The 27,667-nt window shown below is 36.4% G+C and overlaps 1 protein-coding gene and 1 long non-coding RNA gene across 3 annotated transcripts in view; both read left to right on the top strand.

Moving 5' to 3' along the window:
- LPCAT1 (lysophosphatidylcholine acyltransferase 1) overlaps nucleotides 1-27,667 on the top strand; it is a 65,176-nt gene that overhangs the window by 14,795 nt on the left and 22,714 nt on the right. For both annotated transcript variants that reach the window (XM_041714666.2, XM_072924424.1), the window contains exons 4-9: nucleotides 2,296-2,408; nucleotides 3,793-3,853; nucleotides 6,219-6,277; nucleotides 10,994-11,028; nucleotides 13,511-13,565; nucleotides 17,417-17,499. In XM_041714666.2, the coding sequence (XP_041570600.1) occupies nucleotides 2,296-2,408; nucleotides 3,793-3,853; nucleotides 6,219-6,277; nucleotides 10,994-11,028; nucleotides 13,511-13,565; nucleotides 17,417-17,499 (406 nt within the window). The remainder of the gene's footprint in view (nucleotides 1-2,295; nucleotides 2,409-3,792; nucleotides 3,854-6,218; nucleotides 6,278-10,993; nucleotides 11,029-13,510; nucleotides 13,566-17,416; nucleotides 17,500-27,667) is intronic.
- Nucleotides 17,510-27,105, top strand: LOC140682380 (uncharacterized). Its single transcript, XR_012054035.1, has 2 exons — nucleotides 17,510-22,755; nucleotides 22,872-27,105. It is a non-coding gene; the product is annotated as an uncharacterized lncRNA (long non-coding RNA).

Below are 27,667 nucleotides of genomic sequence, written 5' to 3'. Positions count from 1 at the left end.
TTCAGGTTCACTTAAAGTGCTGGACTTAACCACTAAGGGCCTGGTAGCTGGCATTTCACAGGATCTTCAGTTGCTGTTTAACATTAAAACAAGAATTCTGTCATCTTTTTTAGTCCAATGTCTAAGGAGGTATGGCTTAATGTAACTACCCTAATCAGCTAATTCAATAGGCAGGACAAATACATAAGAATCTTTCTGTTGCCTCTGTCTTTTAGCATACCAGAGTAATTTTTCTGTGCACAGGGGTGTGTTGCTGTTTGTGGTGCTGGTCATTTGTAAGATTACCCACCTGGTGTTCCTCTGGAGCTTAGTAACATTACAGTAGCTTGCTTTTGGGAAGGTTGTAACAGTAAAGTTCCCAAGTTGGCACATCTTGCCTGTACAGTACTCAGATACAGATGAATTCAGTGTAGTCTGATGTTTTCTGTCACACTGCCTAAAGAAAAATCTGTCTGCTTGCTTAATTTCATGTGTGATAAATAAGACCCTGCTTGCAGCATGTACTCAGAAAAGAGCCTGGGAGTTCTGGAATTACCTTATTCATTCCTTGGCCTGAAGTAACCGAAATCCTGTCATTTGGACTAAATGTAAAAGAAACTTCCAAGTGAAGGCTGGGAATATTGGATCTTTTGCTTTCCTTTACTTTATAATGTTTTTGCTTTGGAGTAGTAAATTGCAACAGTGGGGCAAAATCAGGAGTAGGATCACTAAGAAGAAAACAATTCTGATACCAAGTATGGTATCCCTTGTTATTTTTATTGCTTGTTCTGTGTTTGTGGGGTTTTTTTCCTATTCTTTGTGTTAGTCTTTTTCCGGTTTGTTTTGGGGCTTTTTTGTTTGTTTTTACCTCACCTTGATAGTAACCCCAGCTGGCCAAAGATGATCTTCGCTCCCCTGACAAGCACTGTTCTGTAGATATTGTCTTAGAGCAGGCAAGTAGGAAAAAGTACAAGAGTAAGGTAGCTTTTCTGATACACTATCTCCTGAACTGTGGCAGCTTATGGAATAAAACTAATATTTCAGAGGCTGGCTGAATGTTTGGGAACTTGCTGTAAGGTTTGACAGATTATTTCTCAGAACCTTCATAATTGGAGTGATTTTGGTGAGTTGATGGCTAAACTTCCAGTGGGATAACACCATAACCAGCAGCTTTTGCTGAGTACAGGGCTGTAATTCCTTAGACTGTTTTTTCTTCACCCTTTAAGCACTGGCTGATCTGTTAATGTAGCAAGTCTGTCCTTGGCAAAAGCAGATTATACAGTGTCAGTGAACTCTTCTCACAGTGGCTGGAAAAATGAAAACTGTATTTGAGGCAAGTAGAATAGCTAATGTTTTAGTGACTCTTGAACCTTCAAGTAAGATAATATGATACAAAAAATATTGTTTTGGAAGACAACCTGCTTAAATAAAGGCATGAAGCACTATATTTGAAGGTACTTCTCTGTAGTGCTTTTGAACACTGCAAAAGAGCTGTATGGGCTTCTTAATTATTTTCAAAGTTTTGAAAGTCTTTGGTGTCCTTGTGACAGACATGCATGGAGGAGAGTATCTTGTGGACTGATTTCTGAGTTTTTGCTCATGTTAATTTTGTGTCTGGCTACATACAAGAGGCTTCCTACTGAGCCAGAAAGGATGTCTGAGATCTAATTCATCTGGTATGAGGAACAGGCAAACAAATGACAACTGAGAAAATGAGCATACCTTTTCTGTTGACATTGATTCTTCACAAAAAATAACATCAGTGTATATAATATCTTTAGTGCTGTCCCTTGAGCTCCCCATCTCCCTTTGAGCTGTCATGGAAGACAAAAGCTCTAAAGACAGAGACAGTTTGACTGACAGGATGTTTTTTGCAAGCACTTATTTAGCAGGGAGATTCCTGCTGCTTTGCTAGTATGGGAGTGGCTATAGACTTCGTGTTTTTGTGGAAGGAGGAAATAGCCTATAGACAGCCACAGCTGCATTGTTGCAGAAAATTGCATAATACATACCACCATGTTTTACACTATCTATGTCATATGTATTGATCTATTAAAAACTGAAAAACTGCAAAAATGCCAAAATTTTGAAAACTGTTTTCCTCACAGAAACTTATGAAAATATTTCAATAAAGCAGCAGTAATTCAGCTGAGTATTCAATTTTGCAGTGTAATATAGTAAAGCAGTTATGTTCTTTTAACAAAAAATTTTTTCCAGAGGAGTAATTGGAGGGGTGGGGATGTATGGAGGGCATGGGGGATCTTTTTCAAGCGAAAATAAAGGCTGGTCCTTGTTTTTGTTTTCCCTCCTCTTCAGCTCTGATCAAATATATTCGACCAGTATTTGTATCTCGGTCAGACCAGGATTCTCGCAGGAAAACTGTTGAAGAGATAAAGAGGCGTGCCCAGTCTGATGGTAAATGGCCACAGGTACTGTATGCTGCTACTCTGCAAGAGATAGTATTTGGCATTTCCAGGCTTTGGAAATGCAGTTTGCTTTTCTCATTGTGGGTGGATTTAGATGGTTTGAGGTGGTGTGTGTGTGAAATTTACCCCATCCCCTCTTCCTAGAAGATGAAATGTTCTTACATTCTACCTGTCTCTCATTGCATTGTGTTTTGAGGAAAACTGGGTAAGTACATGGCTAGACAGCTCTTAAGTGGTACTAAATGGACAGGCCACAGCAGGTGAGGAAGTCCTCTAAGAAAAAAAATAAAGGGCTCAACAGAATACCTGGGAAAGTACTGTCTTCTCGCCCTTTGCAAGATTTGGCATTGCCATTGTTGGAGATGTGATACCGGACAAGGCAGCCCAAAAAATTTGGACGTTCCAATAACAACCTCTATTAAAACACGTGATGAAAACAAGGATAAAATACGTGGCTCGGGGCTTTTTTCTGTACCTAAAATGTGACTTTGTATAATGTGCCTCGAAAGAGAGCAATGGGAAGGAAAGGGTGACTATATAATATCTCAAATTCCTAGAAGCATGTGATTATTTTGCAAATTTGAAGCATTCCTGTGATTTTTTTGAGGTTAAGGTACTGTATATTTTTTATGGGATTATTGCTGCTAAGAGTGGGTATACCTCTGCATACTGGACTGCAGACATGTTATAAACAGCTATAAACAGTGTGACAGGTGATTTGTAGCTTTTGTATCATGTCTTTCATCATTAGATTTCAAAGCAAGCTAGGACAGAGTGGGCAATAAAACTAGTAATGTTACTTCTAGTCCATTGCTTTTTTCCCTTATAATATGGATCGGGTGGGGGGCCTTTGTTTTTGTACAGTTTACCCTCTTCTGCTGAATTGATTCAACTTAAGTGTTTTTGCTCCTTTTTTTAGAATTCTGTTCAGGTATTTTCAGTCTCTGTCCTTTGGGCATCTGTGCATATGCCAAGTAATAGCAAAGAGAAAATACCTGTCTTTTCTTAGCCTGGAAGCAGGTAGCCTGGAAGCAGGAATTTTGTTCTGGTACACAACAGATTATGATACTTTTTCTAGCACCAAAATCTTCGGCGAAAATACTCATACTTAACAAGTCTTTCTGGTCATTGTCAGTGTTCCAATAAATAGAATTATTATTGGAGGGCAAGAAAGAGGCAAAATCACAGATAAAGAAAAATATTTTTTACTATTAAGGTAGGACTTTACTTGACATCTTCAGCAACATTTCTTTTTACTCTAACTGAACTGTTTTTCCCTGAGAACATTTTTGCTGTAATCAGTTAATGGCAGCTTTGAAAATATGTGTTTATAAATAAACTCACATTGAAATAGTTCTTAAAAGTCAACTTTTTTTTTTACTTCAAGATAATGATATTCCCAGAGGGCACTTGCACAAACCGATCCTGTCTAATTACATTCAAACCTGGTAGGTATTATGCTCATTTCTCTGTTCTCTACAGAATGTCCTTGTATCTTCATTTTCTGAAATACCAGTTGCATTTTAATTTGCTTGCTGTTGCCGAAGTTGAGTTTAATACCTTGCAATAGGGTGAAATTTGAATATAAATTTTATGCTGCAGGAAGATTGTAATTCTACCATTTCAATTTTCAAACAATTTCAATGATTCAGGTTTTTTCTTGGCTTCTGAGATGCATATGAGCTGGAGGAATAATGTTTCTTCCTGGGTTTTTTTTTGTGGTTGTGTCTTTTTGCTTTTTTGTTTCCTTGCCCCCTCCATTTCCTACTTTGGGTCTGTTATGCAGCATTTAGATATTCTTTGCTACCTTAAGCTTTGTAGTGTATCTGTTTCAGGCTGCCCAGTGTTTGTTGCTGTGTTGTGTCTGGCTGATCCCTCTCTAACTCTTCTCTGGAGTTGCATTCTGGTAAAGATGGCATGAAAATGTTTCCCATGTAACACTGTTACAGAGGCTTCCATTTTTTACCATTTTTACTTAACATCCATGTTCTAAACTCTTTTCAGTAGTATTACCCTTTTAGTTTATCAGATTAGTAGAGGGTGTAATGCTGAACATTGCTGCAGCTGTAAACTGCATTTCCAGTAGGGAAAAATGCCAGTACTGCAGTAAACCACTGATCTTTAATGTAAACTTGCTTTTATCATGTAGGTAGAGAGATGGTCAATGAAGAAACTTCAGTGAGCAAGGGAGTTGTGAATGTGTTTTTTGACTTCCTAGTTTCTAGTCTTACTGTATGTCTTGCGTTTTGTTTGGCTTGCAATTTAAATATGGCTTTAGAATATCATGCAGTGAGTCAGCACTGTGGTTCCTTGCACTGATTCATTTGGCTAAAGGAATCTCAGACTTTTCTCTCTGCTCTTACCTTTTTAGATGATGGAATGGTGATTAGGGAAACATCTACTTCTGTAGCTCTTTGCTCTCTTTCTCTCTCCACCTGAATCCTGACCATGCTTTGAAAGCTAGCCTGAATCCTTCATGTGAAGCCCTGATTTCCCTCCCTCTGTGCCATAGACATTTCAGACACCATGTATTTCGTCCTTACATTTTCACTCTATATTCCTCTGCTCTAGTCTAGTACATGCTGCTGTCTGCCTCTTAACTCTCTCACTTTTCTTACTGAAACCTGCATCTGTATCCATCTAGCCTTCCAGAAATCCTTTGCTTCAAAATTCCTCACTTATATCACATTACTTTAGGTCTCTGTTCAAGTTATTTCTATCAGGATGCCTTTCCCCATTCTGCTAACATGGCCTATGCTCCTTGCTCTTACTACACATTTTCTTGGTTTTGTGTTTAAATGGTAGTGTGGTCATCTACCAGTCAGCTTTTGTCAGCTTCGGATTATTTCAAAAGTTGCTTAGACTGTTCTTTGAGACTGAGCAGAAGGTACCACTGGCCTCCAGATCTCTTAAGGATTCTGTACAGACCACCTTCATTTAAAGATGTTTATACTTCATAAACAATTATTCCCTTTAAGTCTTGACAGTTATTTTGTAAAGCAAATGTTGTGCTAGGAATACAGTGTACTTGATTATTCAGTTCTTAATTGTAATTGGACTATGAGGGAGACCTTAGTAAATTGTCAAGAATAAGATAATTTGAGTGAAACTCTTAATTTCTTTATGAGAGAAAGAGGTGTTAAGAGAAGTCTTTAACAAGCTACATATCATGCTTACCCAATCTTTGTATTAGAAAATGCTTAGCAAATGACATAGAACTTGTGTTGCTTATTTATCAGAGCAGTAATTTTTCCATGAAGTGAAGCAATGCTTCTGAATAATAGCTCTAGTTCAATTTGTAACTATTAGTTTTTCCATAGCTACAGAATAGAAGCGACATTAATTCTGTTATTTCAGAGATGACAAATTGCCTATAAATTATTATTTTTCAGATAAAAATAGAAAGCTTCTTTTATATAAGAAAGCCTAAGGTCTTTACCAAAAATATGGTTGACCACAGGGAATAAATTAATAAACATCTTGTGCATGCTCATTTTTTTTAATATTAATTTATTGAGCTGATTTTTTTACTAAGCTTTGACTTGTAAATGACAATATGTATAAGTGGTAGAGGATAATTTAGATAATGTAAGCAAACATTTTTAATTAGCTGTCTGCTGAAAAGGAGGATATACATTGTCGTTCTCCAATGCTTGCTTTTTTGATTACTTTTGAGGCTACTTTCAGATCCTGTTTTTTCACCATCAACTACTTCCTATCAGTCTGTTAGTTTATAATTTTTTCTTGCTGCAGTAAATTTCTTCTCTACCAAAATGCACTATAAATTAATTATGTATTGTGTGTGCCTTCTAGGAGCATTTATTCCCGGGGTTCCTGTACAGCCAGTGGTTTTACGTTATCCAAACAAACTGGTAAGTTCAGCTTGCAGTCTCATTGGAAATTCAGGGCATTTTCCTTTAAGTGCATTGGCCCTTGTGTAACCTTTTAGGTTCAAAAATGAAAAAAATCATCAGTAAGTTATTATTAGTTAAGTATTCCTTAAGCCTCTAGCAATATAGGGAATCTTAGCTAAGACAGTTTAAATATTTCTGCTCTGAAAGTTGTTCAGGTTGTTACAAGAAGTACTCTACAAATGATGACACAAATGGCAATTTCTGTCCAGGATATGTGTTCCTAAGTGCTGCCTGCTCCTGCAGTGTTTGCTGGAAAATTTTCTTAATGTCATTTATTGCTGGAAGATGTTTCTGCATCTCCTGCCTTTGGGGGTGTTAGTCATGAATTACTGTGACTGGCTGAATGGTATGGGATAATGTGTAGAGGACCTCTGCACCTTTATAAAGTGTCATCTTGTCTGTTTTACATTCACCATGCCCTTGGCTAAGGAATTAGCTAATTTGGACTAGTCCTCCAATGTAAATTTTCAGGTAAAATGCAGATTATAGTGTTTATTTAAAATATCTGAAGTTTCTGTCCCCTTCTGAAGTGGAAGTTACTTAGGCGAGGGTGTGAAGAGCGTCAGAAGTAAAATAAGAACCACGTGGTCTCTTTTACTGATGCATGTCACATCAGAAGATCTCTGACTAGCCCATTAACAATCCCTTGTTCTAAGGAAGAATTTTGTTACTCTTGGGACCTGAGCAGGTTACAAATATCCATCCACTGTTCTTTCTGTCATTTACAGGTTGATATAAAACATATGCTTGATTAAAAAAGACAAGGATCCAAGCAAAGTTAATAAACACAGACCACCATTTGCTCTTGGCTGCGTCAAGGTGTAATGGCAATCAAATAGTTTGCAGTAACAAACCCAAAAATTATCTTGGCAGATGCTGTGACAAGAATAGCAGCCTGATATGCTTACATAGTATCAAATGCATTGTAGCAGGCTGCCTGGGACTTTTCATTACATAATTGTAATATTTTCAGGAAGAAAGATTCTTTTCTAAAAATAGTTTGAAGCTTTGATGGCATTGCCATTTAAAATGGCAAACATGCTAACAGCTTATGTCATATTGATATGCCTTGTAACTTTTGTTACTGTTAAGCCCATAGCAATATAAAGTTATTAAATGTTATTTTGTAAATATCTTCAAAATCCAGGTGCATACTGAAATGTCATTATTGCTTGTAGTACATAATATGCAATGTTTATAAACCAACAGTAAATGTTCCTAACACTTTATTAACAGAAATTTGTGAGCTTCTAACATTGAAGTAAAACAATATAAATGTAAATTAAAATTTTCATAATTTTTATGTTACTGCAAAAATGTCATAAAAGAATTTCTAACTAGTTATATAGATATCCATTGTGAGCTGGCATGAGTTTATATATGGGACTTAACTTTTCCTACTAATTTTACTTGCTGTAAAACACTTGATTTTCAGTGCCTTACTGAGTCATTTAACCTCCTATGATCTAATTCCTAGAGACCTCCCAAAGGTCTAAGCATTAATGACAGAGGCAAGAATTGCTATTACTGCTTTATTTTTACATTATCTTGGGGGTTGCAGATGAGTTGTGTCGGAGTTAGAAGGAGGAGAGGCAGAAGGAATATGATGTGGTACATGAAGGTGAGGTTTCTTTTGTTTAGGATAGGGAGTTAGATTATTTTGTCTCAATTATTGAGCTATTCTTTTCTCAACCTGCAAGGCAAGGCTTACCTTTTCTTCCCAATTCTCCTGCCCACCCTGGGGGAGGAGGAGTGAGCAAGCAAGCAAGCAGCTACGTGGTGCTTAGTTGCCAGCTGGGATTCAACCACAACACATGTAAAAGTAGAGCAGGGAATGAGAATTGGTTATCATACACTAAGATAACATTTTTAGCGAACTTTAAGTGTCTCTGGCTTTCTATTTGTTTTCTTGTTTGACTGCATATTATAATTTTAGGCTTAGAAAGGAACTTCTTAAGATCTTTGCTTAGCCAGTGAGCTCCAAATATACATTGTGTGTAGTTGCCCCATTGTGTTTTGCTTGAAGTGCCTGCTCTGATCAGTGTTAAGAGCTTTGAGTTCCACAGTGTAGATTAGAATAGTCTTGGATTTGAGTGCACCTGTGGCTGTTTAGAGAGGCTTTTTTTGAGACCAGAGGCTGGGGTGAAGGTAGAAGGTGTCTGCACTCTGGCATGTTTATTTCATTGTAGTCTGTTGAAGAGCTGGGGAAAGCACTATTGTTCTGCAGGGGGCTGAAACATGGCAGAAGTGAAGAAGTAAATTCAGGTTTTTTTTTTTTTCCTAGCAAATAAATCTAGTTCTGGTTGCTGTGACGAACTCAGTGTTTTATATTTTTTATAGTTAGGGTTGCTCCCTGAATAACAGTCGTCTTGAGGCTTGTGACTATTTGTATTATATGGCAACTCTGGTCCTGTATCAGTGCTTTTTAGTAGTAATATTTGAGTATGTTTCTCTTCTTGATGCATGAGCAGAAAGAAATTGTAAATCTTAAAATGTTGTTTAGATATTCAAAATTTTGCTAATAGTTGTCTAGATTGGTAATATATTAGGTATTGGATGCCTGAGAGCTATTACCTATATTCTAGTTAGAATAAATGCTCTAATGTCTTCACCCAAAGGTTCTCTACTGCAATCCTTTTTACAATTTTTTTACTTATTTCCCTTGTTTTTTCATTTGAATTTTCTGTCAGAGTGCTGCTACTTGGGAAATTATGAAAATATATAAACTATATATCTGTTTAAACATCACAGAGCCATTTAAAATGTATTCTATGTCCAAATGTCTTCCACAAGTAACTGTGCTATTTGATAAGAGTTTTGGTGTATCAGGGTTAACTGAACCTCTAAAAGCGCAGCCGATCTCCTATTTGAAGGTTGCCATATGATTCTCAATATGTTCTTGTGTCTAATACAAGCTCTATGGAAGATAGTTCTTCTCCCTGTTTCCTCCTGTGCTGAGGGGGTGTAACAGAGGGGATAACATTCCAGGTCAGGTTGGATGGAGCTCTGGCCAACAGGATGTAGTTGAAGATGTCCCTGCTCATTGCAGGGGAGTTGGAATGGATGGCCTTAAAAGGTCCCTTTCAACGAAGATATTGTATCATTTTATGTACTTCCACACAATTTAAAGTATTCATTACTTAGATGCAATGGTTTCAAAGAATGCTGTCAAAGAGAATGTTGTCCAAAGGCATAAGCTGGTAGCTGTGATAAATATAAAAGGTAACTTAGTTATGTAAGGAAAATCCTACTTCCATTTGTCTGCTTTTTTATCATAAAGATATTAGTTATGCTGGTAGGAGTCTCCTATAACATGCATCTACCTCTTGCAGATTAGAATCCTATTTTCCCCTAGATAGCATTTCTGGCCAGTATCCCTGATGCATACTGATGTTTTGATGAGAAAAAGTGTACCTGTCTACTATGACATTGACATAGGGAATTTCTTGAAGGATTGTTGATGGCTTACTTGAGCTTGACTTGCCAGCTAGTCAGCATGAGGCTGGATTCTGAAAATACCTGTGCACTGTTCAATGACCCAGACACTTTTGTGGAGGTGACATTTTTCTTTATCTCCCTCTGCACTGTTGCAATTTAGAGAGCTGAGTTGGAGATGTGTACTGCGAGGTGTTCTATAAGGCAGATCTAGTCTCTAGATAAGTTATCAGCTATCTACACTGGTTTCTCATGGTTTGTAATGAAAGTTCCTTGTGGGAAGACAAAACCCATAATGTGTTTACTTGCAGTGTTATCAGAAACATCAAAATAGCCAGAAACTGTGTAACAGTAAAACTATCCGCATTATAGTTCTAAAAGATCGCTACATGGAGGTATTTTTAATGCAGATAAATTGATTGCTACAGATAGACCCATCCGTTATCGTATTTTGTTTGATTGAAAATAGTTTTCAGATGTCAAGTTTTAAATTTTTAGTGGATCTTTATGACATATAGACCTTACTCTCCAAGCTATTGTTCTGTCATTAATTGCATTTTCACCTTTTATGGATGGGTTTGCGTTCTTTTATTTTTACTTTAGGTGGCCTTTTGCTCTAAATGGTAATTAAAACTTCAGTTTGACTTGTTTTTTTATGGTCATGGCACATATGTGATCGCCTGAAATCTCTAGAATTGGTTTGGATGGTAGCATAGAACTGAACTGGAACATGTTCAGTAGGTTGAAAAAAGTATCTTTCTGACCAGGTCTCTCAGAAACCTGAATTTAAAGAGTCCTCTTGTCTTTGCACTAATGACTTGAACTCTTTTTCTCAGTTAGAACAGCACTAATTTCCAGGTTTTTTGATTCCTTGTTGTACATATAAATCACACCTCCAAGTAGCGCAGTTTTTTAGTATTAGTTAAAAATGGGATGACTTTTACTGTCATATTCCTACCTGTTATTTATTGCTTTACAGGTCTCTGTTCCCTTTTTGCTTTTTGCATCTTGTCCACTTCTTTTACTGTGATTTGTCCTTGTTGTTTCACACAGTGTTCGTTTTGGCCATATAGCTGTATAAAAGATGGGCTGATTCCTAACAGGGTTAAGAACTTCTGCAAAGAGAGCATAGAAGTTTCCATGAAAGCTTCTTAGTAATATATTGTCAGTTATGCTGTGTGCAATGTAAAAAGTTGAATGCACAGTAATTAATTGCAAATGTCACACTTCTTTCCTTAGGACACAATCACGTGGACATGGCAAGGGCCAGGAGCGTAAGTGGTTAATGTTTTATTGCTTTTGTAATTTCTTTCCTCAATTAGTTTTTATTTATATGACTTACATGCATATATAGTCAACCAGTTGCTGGTTATTTGATTATTTTTTGGGATTAATTTATTTTTTATCTGTTATTCTCTAATTATACTAATAGTTATTAAGAGGAATCCAGGTGTAAACAATGTACTTCAACTTCTATGATTCTGTTGGTTTGCAGAATGAATTTTAGGTTTTTATTTCAAATTTATTTTTTTAGCCAAGTGCCTGAAGTAAACCAGCTTGCCTCTGCTCTACATATTCTGTGGCCTGCAAGTTGATTTGGTATATTACTGTATAAAATCTAGGGCTGTTGATTGAAATTGGTCTACTCTCATGAAAACAGTTGACCTACTCAAAGAATTTGGAGATACTCTTTCCATTATCTTGTCTGAATATAATTTCGACCTTTTTTTAAAACAAAATGTTATTCTAAGAGTCTTTAGCAAATTCATGTAAGGTATAATATTAAACAAAGCAGTTCTTGCTTGTTTAGAAAGTTGTTAAGCATTATCTTCTTGTTGGGATTTGAATAGAAATTCCAAAATGTTTAGATCAAGAGGAAAACAATAAATTTTGAATCCTAAGTAAAGGAGAGTTGGCTTCTGTGGTTAATGCTTTGTATTGTTATGATTGTCCCATGTGATATCCTATATTTCAGTAATAATGAGGAAACCATGGGGATTAGTCAAGATTCAAGTAATTTAGAATTTTGTCAATTAAGTTTTGCACTTAGGAACCAGGTCTAATTAAGGATGTGATTTTGAGACTTGAGGAAATCATCAATCACTTGAAAAGGTTCAGCTTACAAATAATTTGTCACTTTGGAAGTCGCTGAGTCCATGGTTGTGTATAATGTAAACAGACACTGCAGCATTTGCTGCATAAAGGGATTTCTGTTCTCGTGAGGTCCTACCTCTTCCCTTGCATTTGCACTGCAATTCATGTAAAGAAGTAACTTGGCCATAGAGGGGAAAGGTGAGCGGCTTACTTCCACCTTAGTATCCTGAGTACTCAAGAACACAGAGGAAGATGGAAGAAACCTGTAGGTGTCTTGCCTCAGATCACTCTAATGTCTAGAAAACCCTTATTCTGAAGTGTTGACCTCTGCTAATAAAGTTAAATTTAATTAAAACTGAATCAGAATCTGCAGCAGCATGTGATATTATACAAATTGACTGGGTCAGTTTTAATTACAGTTTAGCTTAATTAGGATTAATTCTCCTGGGTGACCTAAAATGTATTTGTGATAACTTAGAAGAAAATGCAATTAAGACTGATAGCAGGCTTCCTTTTCTTAGCAAACATATCTTCATGTTTTGGCTAACACTAAAACAGAAATCTGGAAATGTTTCTGTATCTAGGAGTATTGTTTGTTTAAAGGTGCTGTAGCCTGTCAGATGGATTAAAAACTTGTCACATGCAAACTTAAACACTCATTGAAAGTGGTGTTTTTACTGCTTTGGCAGTATTCAGAGCAGAATAACTGAATCTACCTTGAAAACAAAGAATGACCATAGTTGAGTTAGATACGGATTCTATCAGTTTTAAATTTTTATTTAAATTCAAGGTTCAATCTTTGAGGATTACAGAGATGGCAGAGAGAAAAGTTTACTTGTAACTTATTGGGATGGTTTAATGCTCTTGAACAAGGGCCTGGAACCCAGACTTAAGTGTTTCTGTCAGGAACGTGAACTTCAAATTGTTGTTCCTGATTCATTTCTTTGCTTTCATGTGTTGGAAGCTCAATAAGAAGGAAGAGGAGGGGAAATATTTTGCAGCCCTACATGGGTGTATGAGTAGAATGAGTAGAAATGTGGAACTGCATTTTATCTGTGTGAGAGGATTTTGGCCTGCTGTCCCCTCACAATGATTGACTACTGTAACTGCCTAGATACTGGATGAAAATGTGGCTGCTTGACACTGCTTCTTAATTTAGGTTTACTAAATCCTTTCCTGGATTTGAATCTTAATGCTTTCTAAGGTCAAGTTGATTCCAGTTATCTTGTATCTTAGGCTATTAAGACACACATACTGCATTTCATTAACAGACTTTGGAAGTATAATGAACTTTGATTCCAAACTGAGGTAATGATAAAATCTCAGTGGTTGCATGATTAATCTTGCCAACTCTGTGCTGAATACAGCATTTTTCTGAAACAGACTTATTCTTCCTTTAGCATGTTATGCATATGCATATATTGCCTTTCGCTGTTTGTCTTCTTGTTTTTGACTATTTTTTAAGATGCCTATTCAGTGTAAATTACTTTTGTTCCACCTTACAGAATGTAATATGTAGAAGTACTTTCAAAGTCCTTTTCTGTTCTGAATATGATTATACTACAAGCAGTATACTACGTGAAGACTTTGGAGCATACTGTATTACAATTTCACTACATATATTTTTTTCCTCCATCCTTCCCTATCTTTTTCCTCCTTTAGGTTTGAAATTCTGTGGCTTACTTTATGTCAATTTCACAATTCTGTGGAAATCGAGGTCAGTAAAAAACACTCCAGTGTATTCTGAGCAGTTGTAGAATACATAATATTGAGCATAATTCTGCAGTAAAAGTTTGTATTCATATCTTGTATGTATGCATGTAAAAACAGGTTAAGATACCACTTTATATTTTAGACAAATGGTTTCTGTATCTGAAAATGCAGTCTAAAAATGGAATAGCAAAATACAGTTTTCCAGTTGGCATAAGACTTTACTTTTTTAGTGATTTGAAATGAGTAGATGAATTTCTGGCTCACTTTAAAGAGTCTTTTGTGAACAAATTTCTTGTCTTTTAATGGCCTGATAGTTCTTTCAAGTAGTGTACCAACTTTGTATGTTAGACATTCAAGTGTGTGGATGCTGATATATGAACTATCTTGTAGAGAAAAGCTGTAGGGGGTTGCTTATAGGCTATATAATTTATTTAATGTTTGGCTAATTTTTTTATTAGGCTGCACTGTTTAGAATGTGAGATTGGAGACCACAAAGAAAATCTATCTATATTCTTAACTTTGTTTTGAGGAAAATACTGTCATTTTAAGGCTGAAGACTATTGTAGTGAAAACATGGAAACAATTACAGCTTTTCGTTCAACTTGTTGTTCTTATGCATTTTACACAAAGTAATTACATTTTTGTGGACAATTACAGTATTTGAAGTGTGTCATATAGGATATTTAACAGATGTTCTGCAATTCTTTCGCCTTTTGAATAATGAAGCAGCTATTTCGGTCTAACAAATGGAACTGAATGCAGGGTAAATCAGTAGGAAGAACTATTGCATTTTTACATACACTGTGTTACAGTAGTAACATACATTGCATGTTAATCACTGTACTTGCCATTGCTCTGTTTGCTTATGTTTGCAATCAATCATTCTCAAAATTAATGAATGTGCAAAATACCAGCCACTCAATAGTTGTATGTGTTGTACAACTGATAACACAATTGTTATCAATTGTTGTACAACTGATAACACAAACCACAAATTTGTGGTTTGTGTTATCAATTCAGTTGGATACAAAACAAATGGGATTTCCAGAATAGTGGACTGTGTTTTGCAGCAGGGGCAGGGAATGACTGTCTCACTCAGGGCTAAGACAAACCAGCTGGTTGGCAGGATTTTTACCCTTTCTCAGGAACATGGTTTTCTGCCCTAGGCAAGTAAAATGGGTTCTTTCACACAGGAGTGAACACTGCTGAGCTTTCTTGATTTTTGAGGCAGCAGATGTTTAGTTTCTGTAACTCTTACATAACAAGCTATGATATTTGGTAGTTCTTGGGAGAAAAAAAAGAAAACTAACTAGTGACCTTCTAAAATACTCCATACTAAAGCAGAGGCGTTGGCAGAGGAAAGAGGAGCAGACCTGTTCGCAAGGTTACTCTCAAGTATGAGGCAGAGTAATGCTTCAAGGCAAGTATGAGGCTGTGCTAATATGAATGGGACAAGAAGTATGTTTGGATGTCCAAGTTTTGAAGTCAAAATGCAGATGGGAATGAAACAATGTTGATGTCTGGATGCCATGGATAGCTGTAGACCAATTAACATAAACATGGTTAAAAATTATTTACTTCTAACCACTTCCAGATGTCTACTTCTTGTGTCACTTCTTTAGACTTTCCCAGTTTATTCGTGCAGCTTTTGGTACAGGAGATTCCAGCTCAAATGCTGTCAATGCTGTTCTTGAGCTGTAGCAGTTGAATCTGTTTGTGGAAGGAAGTGCAGTGAGGACTAGTAACATATAGGAAAAATTAGTTGTTTTTTGTTCAAAGTCATATTTTTCCTCTGGTCTCTGAAGCTTGTTGGTTGATATTCCTGCAGTGTTCAATCAACACAGAGACACTGGTAAAAACTTACCAGCCTGGATGCTGCAGTTAGTGCTGATGATTCAATAACTCAGGAAGACATATGACAAAACAACACAACCTCAGAGTTTGTTTGATTAAATGATAGCCAGTAAGATTTAACAGCCAGCAATTAGGATCCAAACTTAGCTAGTCTGGGTTTCTCTGCATATAATATATGTTCTGGCATGTTGTGTGTGTCAACCAGTGTGTGTATTGAGAAGCGAGCATCCATGTAGGTTTTATGATAGGTTTCTGTAAATTTTTGCCCATCCACCTATCCTGTACTTAGAACTGGCATGCTGGCAATGTTGTGAAGAAGAAAAGATGTAAGATCATCTGCACATGTAGTTTGTTTTGGCTCATATGTTTGTTTAACTGACCTGTCAACCTTAATGTTTGTACATCCACGACAGTCTGCAGCAGCTGAGAGTTCTTCTCTTGGTTTTTTTAGTGATGTTGAAATGATTATGCTGTTTATGTTGACTTAGGCACAGACATGTAGAACACCTCTAAAATCACCTCGTATTCAAACTTCTCCTGTGTTTGGACAAATTACTTGATAGCCGTTTGCAGCTCAAATAAGTGAAATGATGTTTGGAAGTTGAAGGAGCAGTCTTTTCTGTCTCTGTTAACTTCAGTCTTTGTGGCTTTGTATATTACATGATGCTGGTGTACCTGTTTGTAATGTAAACCTAGAAGACAGGAGTCATGTATTTTCAGCTGCAATGTTGCACGTAGGGAAAACTCCAGCAAAACTCAAAATAAATTCAATATTTGTCCTTGACTGGAAACATGAATGTCCAATGGCAGTGTTTGGGTACTGTTGGCCATACAGTTATGTTATTTTAAAAACACAGCTAGGTTCATGATGATTGAGAAGTGTTTGCTGAAATTATAAACTTTAAAATAGAAGCTGACAACTTTACCCAGTTGTTAGTTTCTGTTTTAAAGATCATTGTGAAATTTCTGGGTCAGAATTGCCATTTTCACTACACCTATATGTACTGCAACTAAGGTTCTTGCAGCTTTTTTTTTTTCTAATACAGAAGCTTTACACAGGATTGTGAGAATTTTGCTCACTTAGGGCATAAATTATCTCACTGTGCTGCACTGCTTAGAGAGTTGTCTGTCTGGTACTGAGTAGGAGTGGTGATCAGAGTGATCCTCTCTGGTTCCTCCCATCTGAGAAGTTACTCACTTGGCAGAAGGAAATGTTTTGAAGGTTTTTATTGATGAGACTGGCCATGATCTTGGGGCTTATGTAATTTTTCAATGGACACTTAGAAACAGCTTTAAATACTGGAAGATATTTTAATGTAGGCCGTGCCGTTCTCAAAGCTGCCCTTTCTGTAGTGGGTCTCCAGCAGTTCTGGTTTAATTTTCCACTTTCCAACATCAATTGTTCTGTGATTCTCTGGTCATCTGGATACATTTAGATTTTTATTTTCATTGGAGTGTTAATGGCTGATGTCCCATTAGAAGGAAAACAAAAATTCAAAACATCCAGCAACAGTAAATAAAAACATTTTTTGTGTGTATATTAGGCAGTCGTACATAATTTCAAAATATGCAGGGGTAACAGTAAATATCTGATGTTCTTACAGTTTGGATTCTTAATTTTTGAGTTATAAAACAATATTCCTGTAACATGTGCTTTTTTGGTTATCTGAAAAGAGCTGAACAATACAGAAGGTAAGTGAGGTTTATGCAAAAAAAATGCTAATACTTCTAAAGTATTTAAAAATTCTGAGTCCCACTTAGGAAATGAAGATAAACTCTGCTTGGGTTCCATGCGGTGAGAAATGAGCAGAGTCAGTGTTACATGAATTTCTAGAAGTATGACATATACTTAAGCTTTAAAAGTTTAATTTTTAATATTTTCTGTAGTCTTAATATAATTTTTTGAGTAACAACAAACTGTATACAATTTTCACCATAGTGCTGTAGGAGATTGTTTAAAATGTTAAATATTTTTGGTATAATTCAGTTCTCTGTATGCAGTTTCTACCTGTGTATATTCCTTCAGAAGAAGAAAGAAAAAATCCAGTGTTATATGCCAATAACGTCAGGCGTGTGATGGCAGAGTAAGTATGTTATAATTCTGCATAAAAATAGATGTGTCATTTTAAATTTAGACTGAAGAAAATATCGTGAAATCAAGTTGGTGCGGTTGTCTGCCTACAAAGAACCTTGTAGTTTGCAGGAGTGTCTGCAAGACCTTTTACATAGCAGTTACTTTCCCCTCTGAGGAGGCCAGGGAACCACAAATACAGCAAGAGGTGTTGGAGTTGATGGGTGTGGAATTTTTTTTTTTTTTTTTTTTGGTTGGTTGGTTGTTTTGGGGGTTTTTAACATGCCTTCACATAACAAGCCAGTTCTGCTTGCTCCAGTGGGTATTTAGACTTTTGGAGGAAGGATATGGTGGAATTTTAGGAAAGTTATGTAACTGAATTTTGTGCTATTGGGTTTGCATTTTAAACTGTGACTGTTTTAATGAGGTTAAGAATAGTTTCATGTATTCATTGTTAGCCTGTAATATTTCAAACAGTAAAGCGCAGTGAAATGTCTACTTCCATTGGAAACAGAGGACTGATACAGTGCAAATTAATTTAAGTTGATATTAATGTGAAGACAGTTAAAACACTTGTCTATAGGGTATAATAAAGGCAACATTTAATACTTTCACTCTTTTGCTGCATTTTTATTAATGTCTTTTTCATTCATTTTTTATTCTTTCAGTAAATCTTTCCATTAGTCAGTAGATAACTCTTCCATATTTACAGTGAACCCTCAGGCCTGTGATCACTAATTACTCTTGAGAGGTTTATGTATCTTCCTAATTCTGATTTTGAAAGGACTTGTGAAACCATAATTTCCTTTGTGTAACTTCTCTTCCATTTCCAATTTAAGCCAAAGGCCAGTTTGTAAGTAGTAACTGAGAATTCTTGTCTGCTTGAACCCAGGTCTGTGAGTTTCTTTAAGGGTGTTGAGACAATAATATAACAATAGATCCATTGTACAAAAGGACATTGCTCACAAGAGAAAAGAACAAAAGGACCTGTTTGAATCATCCTGTCTTGGAGTCAAAAATCTTGGAGGCACTGGCCTCAAAGACTTTTGTTGTTAAAAACCATCACCTGGCAAGTGTTGTCCTCAGACTTTGTGTAGAAGGCCAGGTTATTAAATCTTCATTCTGAACTCTGCAACAATCAGATAACATAGGAATTGTGTGCAATAAGGAAAACTTTTGAAAGCCTACAAAAGTTTACAACAACTGGCATGTCACAAGCCTTCCCCTCTAAGTTCACTTCGGAGGAAGAAGGTGATTGTTTCTCCCTGCCATCCCTGAAGAATTAAGCATTTGTGGTCACAGAAGAGGAGTGCAGATCTTCAAATGCAGAACGGGAAGACTGTCAGAGTGAGAGATGTCAAAAGAGACTTTCTTTGGGATGAAGCAGGGGCTGTAGATGCTGTGTTAATGTGAATGGGAAAACAAGTGTGTTTGGATAAAGTTTTGAAGTCAAAATGCAGATGGGAATGAAACAGAATGTTGATGCCTGGATGCCATGGATAATTGTAGACCAATTAACATAAGCATTGTTAGAAATTATTTACTTCTGACCACTTCCAGATGCCTTCTTCTTGTGTCAGCTCTCTAGACTTTCCCAGTTTATTCATGCAGCTTTTGATACAGGAGATTCCAGTTGAAATGCTGTCAAGGCTGTTCTGGAGCTGTAGGAGTTGCAACTCAATACCTGGGGTGCTGTTTGGTGCTAGCATTGCATTCTGCATTGCTGGATGAAGGACAATATTGCTGCTTCATCTAGATTTTCTTGAGGATTGAGTCAGTGGCACTGGTATCATCTTATTGTCAAGAGGTCCTTTTGGGATCTCTTTAGGTATCTTCTTACCCCTCCTCCCCATCATATTTCTCTGGAGAAGAGTCTAATTCTACTGGATATTTTACAGCATCAAAGGTGGCACTCCCAGGTAATAATGTATTTGTGAGACTAGAATCAGTGTTGTGAAAACCATGTGTCATGCTCTTGACAGAGGGAGTTGATAGAAGTTGCTGAGTGCAGCAATAGAGACAGTTTTTGTTCTTGAAATTATTTGCCTTCACAAAAATCTTGATTTTATAACAGCTTCCATTTAGCATTTAACAAAGCATTTGACAAGAGATGCATATCTTACACTGCTTCTACTTGTTGACTGAAGAATTTTTGGTTTACTGATACTTGACTAGTTTGTCTATGGGTGGCCACAGATGTGAGTGATGGTGGTCTCTAGATATTCAATTTTTATATCATATGTATATATAAAAAGTGAGCACAAGCTGTTTTGTTAAGGAGATGCTGTCATTCACAGCTGCTTGTTTCTATAAGACATTAGTTTCTTGCACTCTGGATGAATTTACTTGCCCAAAAAGTAAAATTCCAAGTGTGCCTGTGTTATCAAAACTGGAATTACTCATAGAGGATAGCCACTGCTGCTGAACACGATTGCCATTTTTTGGATCATTTTCTTAACTTGCATAAAAAATAAATGCAGAAAAGATTAATGTGCTGTTTAAAATACGTTCCCAACTTATACCTTAACAATATGATTCACATTTAATTTTCTCATACAACCTATTTTTGAGTGAGTCTGTCTTGCTTGGTCTTTCTGGTCTTGTTCTGGCTCCTGCTCAGTTCAGTTAATGCCTGTGTCACCCACCAAGTAAGTGTCACCCACCAACAGCTATCAGGAGCTGTATTTAAAGTAACTTTCACATAACTGAAAATGTTGAGTGCTTTTAAATATGGCAACAGTCCTGGCTGGTTCTCTTTAAAATCAATAAATAAAGTGTGGTGCTGTTCTGAGCTTTAATTCACTTCATGTGTTCTTTATTGCTCTAACAAAATTCTGAAACCACCCTAAGTCATGCCATGTAGATAAATATTATAGTGCCTTACTTTTGTATTACTTAATCAAAATCATCATTTTGGTCTTCATCTGCATAACCCCTTATCATCTTATGTTGATGGTAGTCAACATGGGTTGTTTTGATCTGTTAATTTCTCGAGTTCTACAGTTTCTTCTATATATCAAACTTTTTGGCCCATGTTGGTTTTTAAATTTATTTTCTATATTTGAATTAATAAATAATAGTTTACTGGAACTATATTAGTGTTGTAAAATTTTCAGCCACTTGAGGCTTCAATCCCAGCTTTTCCAGAATTATTAGGAACAAATCACTTGACCTTGTCATCACAAGTATTTATTTCTAAAAATTTCTCAGTGGTTGAGGAAGTATCTCTACCACTCTTAGAGCATTGGGAAATACTTTTATTCATAAAATATGTTGTCTTGTTTCCCAATGTACAGTATTGCGCATGACAGAGAGTTATTTTGCCTGATGACAATTTTGCTATCCTTTGCTAGTACTTGTTATGGGTTTTTTTGTATTTTTTCTTATGCCTTAAAGTCTTAAGCTTCTTAGCTACATCAGTAGCAACTTTTTATCCATTTTTACCTCTCTGTGTTGTTTTACTGCATCAGTGTTCCTAATTTACTGATAGCTATTTAAAGAATTATTTGTTTGTGGTTAGTTTGGAGTATTTTCCCCTAAAGAAATATATTCATTGCCTCTTTTCGTTGTGGGGTTGTACCCATTTGCTACTGTTCTTAAATGCCCAATTTTCATATATTCAAAGACATATTCAACTATATTCAAAGACATCTCTTAGTTCTACTCAAAGTGCTATTAAGGTATAGAAATTCTGTTTGAAGGAAAAAGTAGGTTACTTTTATTCCCACTTTGGGGGGAAAAAAGTTTGTTACCCTGCTGTTCTTTAGGACTCAGATATGATTGAAAGAAGTATGTCAATAGCTCAGCTTTTAGTTAGTCACAAAAATTCATTTTGTATGTAGATAAGCCAGAGGAAGTGCAGGCAGCTAATTGTGAAAATCTGCACTGCAGGCTCTTTGTGCAAGTCTGAAGTAACCTCAGCTGTAATTACAGATATAAACTAACTAGATAATGATACACAGACCCACAGGTCACTTATTAACATGCAAACACAATTTGTTTTAGTTTAGTTTTAGTTTCTCTTAAATAAGACTATCTTCAAAATAGGGGAGAATATGGTTAGGTGATACAATTTGGGAAAAAATGAAAGACAAAATATTGCAAATTTGTTAATTTTTTTTTTTTTTTGCTTGTGGCAGATATTGAGACTGAAACTTGATGGAACCCAGACACCTTTGCCCCTTTGTTTTTCAAAACTGTGAGCACTTTAGAACTGAAGTCCTTTCAGTACTTCTGAGTTAAGCATTTTGTTTTCCTAGATCTTTTGAGTGTTAAACTCAGCACTGTAATAACATGTGCAACACTGTCCAGGAGTTCTGCAGTTTCATTTTTGGTAAGCCCAGAAAGGCAGCCTTCCTGTAGAAATAGCAAAATGTCATAGTCCAGTTTGCATTTTTCCAGTAATTTTGTTCTTCTTCCTCACAGAAACATTTAAAGACATGCTTTTATATTTGCAGTAGATGCTAAAATTTATTAAAGTGCAGCATGTTAGACGCAGAACTTGAAACATCTGTTTCCCATGTTGGAGCATGTACAGTTAAAGCGCTGACTTACCAGCTTGACATATGAGCATTACATTTTGCTTTTCAAAACTCAGTACTTTTATCCAGCACGCTGGTGAAGGCAAAAAACATTACAGGTAGTCTTCTGTGTCCATCTTCCCTTTTGTCATCTTCTACACAGTCGAAATCAAGGTTTGTTTTTTTCTTGCAGGCTCTGACAGCATCAGAATGTGATCTTTGCCTATATATGAGATGGAGTGATCCTAGTTGCTGAAGAGTAGCCTTGAGGATGCGAGTTTACAGTAGTTTACTGGTCTGACTATTTGTTGTATTCAGTGGCCTGTTGTGAATCTAGCTTTGGAAAAACTGCTGTGTTCTGTGCCTGTGCTCTCTGAAATTCCTTGTGTGATTCTGCACAAGTACTGTTTGGATGCTCAGCATTCAACTTTGAAATCCAGACTGGGTTTTGGCATTTTTATACCATCAAAGGCATAAGCATCAGTATAAGTGGAATTACTGTTAGTGCTGGTGTTAACAAGCATCCATTTGAAGCATGAGGGTGAAGGGCCTAGAGAGTAAATCGTGTGAGAAGTGGCTGAGGGAGCTGGGGCTGTTTAGCCTGGAGAGAAGAAGGCTCAGGGGGATCTTATTGTTCTCTGTAACTACCTGAAAGGCGGTTGTTCCAAGCTGTGGGTTGGCCTCTTTTCTGACGCAGCCAGGGACAGGATGAGAGGAAATGGCCTCAAGCTGCTCCAGGGAAGATTCAGGTTGAACATCAAGGAAGGATTTCTTCATGGAAAGTGTTAAATATCAGAATGGGCTGCCCAGGGAGATGTTCAGGAAACAACTGGTTGTTTAGTTGAAAAGGCAGTGATCAGTAAAGGTTGGACTTAACCTCATAGGTCTTTCCCCACCTAAAAGATTCTGTGCATTGTTTGGGTTTCATGTCATAAACAAAAATGGAGATGAGAGATACATTGTGCACTCTGTTCATTTCTGTGAATACTGTGAATGTGGCAAGTGGACAATACAGTCACAGAACAGGGTTAACTGTGCAGCTTCTTGCTACATTTATTTTCTCAAGGAAGAAATAAAATTTTTAAATGTTAAGTAATACTTTGCAACACTCTGGTTTGAACTGGTTTTTGAATGCTAACAACACAAGGAAAACCTCCTCTGTCTTTTACCCCTTGAAGATTTATGATGTGCAAGTCTAAAAGATCAACAATTACTGAACCCAATTTCAAACAACACCAGGCAGAAATACAGCTGTTCGTAGCTTCTCTTTCTGTCTAAAAAAATTAAACCATTATGAGATAATAGATTCCTTATGTGAACTTCACACTCATGACTGGACCTTCTTTTGCTTGGAGAATGTCACGAAGTAGTAGTCTGAGGAGAGAAAAGGGACTATCTACTCTGGCCTTCCAAAACTAAATAGTTGGCAGCACTTCAGCTTGGGAAAAGATGGGGGAAAAGAGAGTGGAGGGTTGTTTTGAAAGTCAGGAAAATCACCAGTGTTCTGAAAAAGCATGCTAAATGAAGTCTTAATTTTCATAACAGGAGAGATTGAAAGCACTCAACAGTAGATCAGCTAAAAGTAAATTGAGTAAGTCTTTAAAATGTGCAAAATTGTGGCATTCACTACCAGATAGATTAAATTACTTCATCGGAGCTGAGATATACTATAAAAAACATGTGGTTAATTAGTAATTCTAAAACATCATGGTACAAAAGGTCTCTGGTTCAGGAAGTTTGTGTACTACTGATAACTAGATTAGATGACTGCTAGTAATTGGAGTTATTTGTCCACTGTGTTTTGTATGTCTTTTTGCTGAACATCTGATAATGAAGAAAAATACCAAATTAGATAGAATCCTAATGTTTTCAGTAGGTACAGATTATAGTTGATTTAAAGGAGTTTTTCTGAGCAGCCTGTGGAATGTTCTCTTGATTAGTTCACAGTTCTGCTTATGAACAATGTAAAACATTTTGAGAATCTTTTTGTTGAAATGTAGATTCCAAATGTCACAATATTGCCTGTACTATTTTCTCTCACTTTACATAATATTCCAGCAGTCACATTCCATTTTATATTTGGCATTTTGCATGGATGGTTGATTGGTATGCAGAAAATGAGGAAGTTAATAATTCATCTTATATTATGACTGCACAAATGTTAGACATAGGGAGCTGTTTGGTATAAGACATCAGGATATAACAAGTATAACTGTTGTATTTATCAGATTGGGTTTGCAGAAAAGCTTTTGGGGCTTTATTTCATTTGAGTTTATTATTTTCAAGCAACTTGCTGACTTTGAAACTTCATGTAATGTGATGTCATGATGGGTAAACAGCCAGCATCTTGGGGAAGGCAGGGAAGAAAAAAGTCTCAAGGTATGTCAAGCAAGACATTCATGTCAGACCATTTAAATCTGCTGGACTTTTTAAAAGGCTAGGCTCACATTAACTGAGTGTGAAAATAGGGGTAGTTCAAAGAAAAGAGAGGGGAAATACTTTTGAATGAAGATATGGGAAAAATTGTTTTATTTCTAGTTTATTAAAAATGTGGGATTGTACTTGTGATTTGCATCTCAAAATGAAATCACAGGGTTTTTTTTCCCAGTTGAAGTAGAAAAAAAGATTGACCTGGAGGATAAGTTACAATAATCTGGTAACTGGTTCTGTAGAAAATCTTGTGAGCTGCAGTTATGCCAAGACCTTACAGTGAACTCTAATATGTCAGGCTTTATTCTAAGAAATTAAAAAATTCACAAGTCTTAGCATTACTAATGAACATTATATGTTCCCCAGCTTCAGTTTCTTTAACATTCTGAGCTGAAATCAAGGTCCTTTAAGCTGCTATCTCTATACAGCTTGTGATTTGTCTTCTGAACTCAAGAGCCCCTTGAACTCTATCTGGCCTTGGCTGATTCTATGAATGAACTTTGCTTTGAGCAAAAGTGTTTCTTTCCTCCTTCACTTCCGATCTTTGTTATTTTGAAAGTCTGGATGTATATGTACCCTGTTTAAGTTCATTTGTTTAGGTTTTTTAAGTCCAGCAGCTTGAAAATTACAACAGGTGAACAAGATAAGCTTCTTTTGTCTTTCTGAATCCCATTTTGTGTTTGTGTTGACCTTGAATAACTATATTAATTGTAGTGGGGGTTTTTATTCACTGATAGCAGCAATATAATTCTGGCCCAACTACCACCTCTTTTAGAAGAGGAGCACAAAGCTATAAAAAAATGCAGGTTGTGTTTCCCCTTGTGGTTTGGCTGAGTCTGAAATGACCCTGGCTTTTGTTTGGAATTTATTTTCTAGCTTAAGTTTGATTTTGATTTTTTTGTTGATTGTTTATTTTAGGCTTTTTAAAAGTTCCTCTTTGGCTAGGCCCTTTCAGCATATTCAGGGACCATTATTTAGCAGTTATTTAAATCTGGCATTGGTGCTGGGCTGGCAGTCAGTCAGGCTTCAACCCTCCCCCCCGGCTAAGTTCCCTGATCTTTCTTAGTCATCTTTCTTTTGATGTGCTGGAAAAGCATCTTGCTTTTGGTTTTTACAAGCTATTGTTTCTTGCTTTGGCTTGCCACCTTATGGTTATGTTTTAGCTTGTCCATCTTCTCTGTTTCCCTTGAGAGAATGCTTGGGTTTCTTCTGTTTCTTTAAAGTCTTTTTTAAAATTGCCAGCTTTAATCACTTTCAATGACATTAATTTTTTTTTTTTTGTCCTTTCAGAATTTAAGTGTCTTACCACTTCTCCTGATTCTCTAATATGTCTAACAGAGGAACACTTTACTCTTTCAGTTTCCTAACTTATTTTTAACATGTTTATCCTTTTGCATGTAGTTCCCCTGTGCTTCAGCTGATCGCCTGTAAGTTCCTGTATTTGTGTTACATGCTCTACCTAGCATGGCCTGGAGAACATGAATTTTGGGGTAATGTGCTTGGCTGGGCTAGATCTTTGTTTCATTCTTTTATGGAACTGCTCTGGGTAGTACAGTCTGTAGCATGTCCTTGCTGGAGACAGTTGAGATGGATGTCTGTAGGGATGATTGAGTGCACAGACAGTACAAAAGATGGGAATAGGAATCTCAACTGGCTGGATAGACTCTGCTTCTTTCATCCACTCCTTTCTCTTCTTTTGAGGAAAATTAATTTTGTATAATACAACACTATATAGAATACTATAAAACAGAAGTCTTGACAAGCTCACAATACCTGATCTCTAAGTCAGGTTGAACTTGGAAATGGATTTAAATCTCCACAGCATGGGGGAGTTCTTCATCTGTATTTTACCATAAGTCTGTGGGGTGAGGTGAGGTATCACAAGAATCTTGTCCATTCCATTAAGGTGGTTTACTGATTTACAAATACTGCTGCGACAATCATAGAAGGGAATGGATTGATGAATCGAGAACAGATCAAGCAGAGAAAATTTTAGAGGAACTGTATTTAATTGCTTAGAACACCAGTATGAGTCAATCTAATCTTCAACACTCTGCTTGTAAGATGACTTTTCTATGTACCTAAATAATTTGGTTTAGTTGGCTTTGTCCTTTTGTTCCTTTCTCTTTGTTGCTTCTTCTTAGGAAGGGGGAAGCTATTCAGCCAGGATTACTACTTTCTAATTCCTTGTTTTGTGCATAAATAGCTCATAAATGCTATCTATTTTTTTACCATATTTGGTACTTTGGAGCTTGAATATTTATTAGTGAGGTGTTCTTCCTAAATGTTTGACTTTGTCAGCCTTAAAGAGAAGAGAGAAGCCCTGATCAGTACCTTTAAGGTTTAGTGCATGTCCTATATATCAGAATTCCTGAAGTTTGATAGTTAATCAATGGACACAAGAGAACGGGCTTTTATGTTATTTACCTTGGTATTCAAAGGCCTTGGAATGAGATTCTGAGGAAGAGACCGTTTGACAGAAATTGTTTGCATAAGGGGTAACTGCCATTACAGATCAAACTACTTCTAGTAAAGCATAGAATTGAATGCAGAATTTTCATCAAAGCCAAAATTAGTGTGGCAGGCTTCAGGGTTTTGCATCAATCTTGCCATTAGTGTATATTAACTTCACACACAAAAACGGTGGTTAGCAGTTAGGTAGACAAACTGTAGATGAAAAGAATGAAGATAAGTAAACAAAAAAAAATTTCGTGTGGATTTCATCAAAACAGAAAATGCTGCATGAAGGAGATAATGCTCCTTACTATGGTAAGTAAAATCAAGTATAATAAGAAATGTGGCAGATAAGTAGCTTATATGGAGCTATGTTGGGTTTCTAATTGTATCTTATGTTTGTATGCTGAATTCTTGAAGATCTCTTTCACATCGCACTGTCTTTCAATCAACTGTGCCACAGCAAATACAGGGCAGCTACAATATCAGGATTTCCATCGATTATCTTTTGGTGCTGCAGTTACTACAGAGCATCAAGTTAGAAGTGAAACCAAAACCAGTACTGAATTGTTTGGTGTATAAAGGCTTGGGAGTATTTTTTTTCTACCTTTCATATGTCATACATTTAAAAATAACTTATTTGCTTAGAGTTTAACTCTACCTGTTTTTATATGTTGTGTTCTAGCTGTGCTTTATAGAGAAATGTTGCCTTTTGTATAATGCTAAGATTAGTTGAAGGTAATAGCTGTTCTGCTCAGGTGATTGCACTAACACATT

The sequence above is a fragment of the Taeniopygia guttata genome, chromosome 2 (assembly GCF_048771995.1).
Source record: "Taeniopygia guttata chromosome 2, bTaeGut7.mat, whole genome shotgun sequence".
Classification (NCBI taxonomy): Eukaryota; Metazoa; Chordata; class Aves; order Passeriformes; family Estrildidae; genus Taeniopygia; species Taeniopygia guttata.
Note: the sequence above shows the minus strand (reverse complement) of the source record. Positions and strands in the feature narration are given on the sequence as shown.